Genomic DNA, 2,960 nt, shown 5'->3' on the forward strand with positions numbered 1-2,960 from the left:
CTGGAGAGAAACGATACATGTTGGTTGGACCCAGAATGAGTATTGGATCCACCATAGTACCTGGAAGTCATGCAAACACACTAGTGCTACCTGACAGGAGGAGAACATTGGAAGAGGTAAGCCATGCACTTGAATACTTTGGCTTATTTCGATTCTCACTGCTACCTCTCTTGTGATATCGACTGATTTAGTGGCCATAGTCATCCCTGTTAGTTATTTGACATCAAAAAGTCTCAGTCGGTTTTACATTGTTTAATTTTTAAGGTTTGTTAGTGTGCATTTTCTGGGTATGTTTGTTTTAAATGGGATTATTTAACAGAAGAATCATATTTAAATAAAATATTGTCAAACACAATTACGCACATAACATTCACAAGTTAGTGCTTTTTTATTCTCTTCTTTAGTTATTCTGCCATTTTTTTCTTTGAGTTTCCCTTTTTGAAATCACTACAATCCGCCAAAAAAAACTAAAAACTTTTATTATTTTTTTACCAACATGTAAACTCAGATTCTCGCATAATTTTGTCTTTTGTAACAGCTCCACTTGTTCTTGGTAGTTTTAAGATAGTATATAATTTGCATTAATATCAGTTGAACTGAAATGTTTTTGAGCATTTGCCCGATTGTTGACATAGCATCTACTGCTGTCCGTAGTGCTGAATGAAAACTGTCCTGCTTGAAAAGGAGAAAGAGGGAGTATGGTACATTAAAAGCAATAGAAAAATTTACCTAAAGTGGTCATACTGGTCAAAGAGAATGGTAATGTAATTTGCTGTCATCATTTTAATGACGTTCAAATTCATAAAACTCTTTTAATATCACCGCAGATTAGATATGCTGCCTTATTAAAATAATTGTAAGTTATCATTAATTTTCAGAATAACATTGGTGAAAATTTTTCAGAATGTCTTCAGAAGTTGTATATTTTATTAACTAGAATGGCGTAAAGATGCACATTCCTTTAAGTTGTGTACACAAAATTAATATTTGAACTAGCGAGCTTAAAGATTGTGGGAAAAGAAAACAAAACTGCGTTATTATAGAGGCCGCATGATGTCAGTATAACAGAACCAAAAAAGCATCGCGTTTTCTTTCAGTGATTTTGTTTCAGTCTGCCAATGCCCTAATCATTTTTGATGTTACCACTGCCGTTGTGCCCGAGCTTACTGCTGCCTTTTGTGGATTTTTCTTCACGCTTCATGTGAGAATACATGGATATTGTCTTACCGACCACTGCTAAGCCAAATCACTTATTTTGAGTGAGTTGCACTGCTTTCTGGATTAACAATGGAACGAGGAAAATTCGAGGCGCGACTGGGAAAAGGATGCATAACCCGATTTTCGGTTGCTATGCTTTTACTGAGTGTAACATCTGCACAACTGAGGTATTCTATCTCTGAGGAAGTTAACGATGGGACTGCGGTTGGAAATTTAGTCAAAGATTTGGGTTTAGATAAAAGCACTCTGAAGAGCAGAAAGTATCGTGTTGTTTCTGGAGGCTCGGATCCCCTTTTCTACGTAAACGAAAGCGATGGCGTCCTTTATGTAACCCGAAGAATTGATAGAGAAGAGGTGTGCGCACAGAGTAGCGTGTGTCTAATAAATGTTAAAACTGTGTTAGAGACGCCCCTTGAGGTGCACAACATTGCGGTGGAGGTGCTGGACATAAATGACCACTCGCCCAATTTCTCTGAAGCAGAAAAAATCCTGGAGATTTCAGAGTCTGCGTTGCCCGGAGCACGATTTCAGCTTAAACCTGCACGGGATCTAGACAGCGGTCAGTTTTCGATTCAGCAGTATAAACTTAGCCAAGACGATCACTTTCGATTAGAAGTGAGAGATAAAGAAGACGATGGGAAAATACCAATATTGGTTTTGAAAAAATCATTGGATAGAGAAGCAGCGAAAAGCCACTCCTTACTGCTGACCGCGTTAGACGGGGGAAAACCTCCAAAATCTGGGGATATGAAAATTATTGTAAATGTTTTGGATATAAATGATAATGCACCAATCTTCTCAATGAATGTTTACTCCGTTACTCTTACTGAAAATGCTCCATTGGGAAGCACAGTTGTACAGGTAAATGCAACTGATTTGGATGACGGTCAGAATGGAGAGGTTGTTTTTTCGTTTGGAAACAGTGTGGGTAGCAATATATTCAATATTTTTGATATAAACGAATCTACAGGACAGATAACTGTAAAGGGGCTTTTAGATTACGAGCAAAAAGAAAAATATGAAATTGAAATTCAAGCATCTGATAAAGGTTTAGCTCCGTTAACTGTAGAAAAAAACGTGATAATCAAAATAATTGACGTAAACGATAATGCACCTCAGATTGAGATAACTTCATTTTCCAGTTCAATCCCTGAAGATTCTCGACCAGGAACAACAGTAGCTCTTATTAGTGTAAATGACTTGGACTCTGGTTTAAATGGAAAAGTGATCTGCTCAATCGGCGAGGATGCTCCATTTTCGTTATTGTCATCCATGCAAGATAATATGTTTTCACTTGTAACTAAATCCCCTTTGGACAGAGAGAACACGTCACATTATGAGCTGACAATAACTGCAAAAGATTCGGGTCAGCCTTCATTATCATCGGTAAAGACAATCAACGTTGAGGTGTCAGATGTGAATGACAACCGTCCAGAGTTTTTGCGGAGCCCGTACACTTTCTATATCCCTGAAGGTAACGAGGGAGGAGCTAAGGTCTTTTCTGTCAAAGCTTTTGACAGGGATGAAAGTAACAACGCGATTATTTCTTATCATATTTTGAGAGAGGTACACGAAGATAATAAATTTACATCTTTTCTCAACATTAACTCTGAAACTGGAAACATAGTGTCGCTGAGAAGTTTCGACTTTGAAACTCTGAAGACTTTCCAGTTCCAAGTTGTCGCAAAGGATTCTGGGATTCCGTCACTCAGCAGCAACGTCACAGTGAACGTGTTCATTCT

The 2,960-nt window shown here is 37.9% G+C and overlaps 1 protein-coding gene across 1 annotated transcript in view; it reads left to right on the forward strand.

Moving 5' to 3' along the window:
* Window positions 1–941: 941 nt before the first annotated feature.
* Window positions 942–2,960, forward strand: part of LOC103132300 (protocadherin alpha-8-like) — a 6,359-nt gene continuing 4,340 nt past the window's right edge. The window contains exon 1 of the mRNA XM_007544083.2: window positions 942–2,960. Within this exon, the coding sequence (XP_007544145.2) occupies window positions 1,288–2,960 (1,673 nt within the window). The 5' untranslated portion in view covers window positions 942–1,287.

This window comes from Poecilia formosa, unplaced genomic scaffold (genome assembly GCF_000485575.1).
Source record: "Poecilia formosa unplaced genomic scaffold, Poecilia_formosa-5.1.2 Scaffold988, whole genome shotgun sequence".
NCBI classification, from domain to species: domain Eukaryota; kingdom Metazoa; phylum Chordata; class Actinopteri; order Cyprinodontiformes; family Poeciliidae; genus Poecilia; species Poecilia formosa.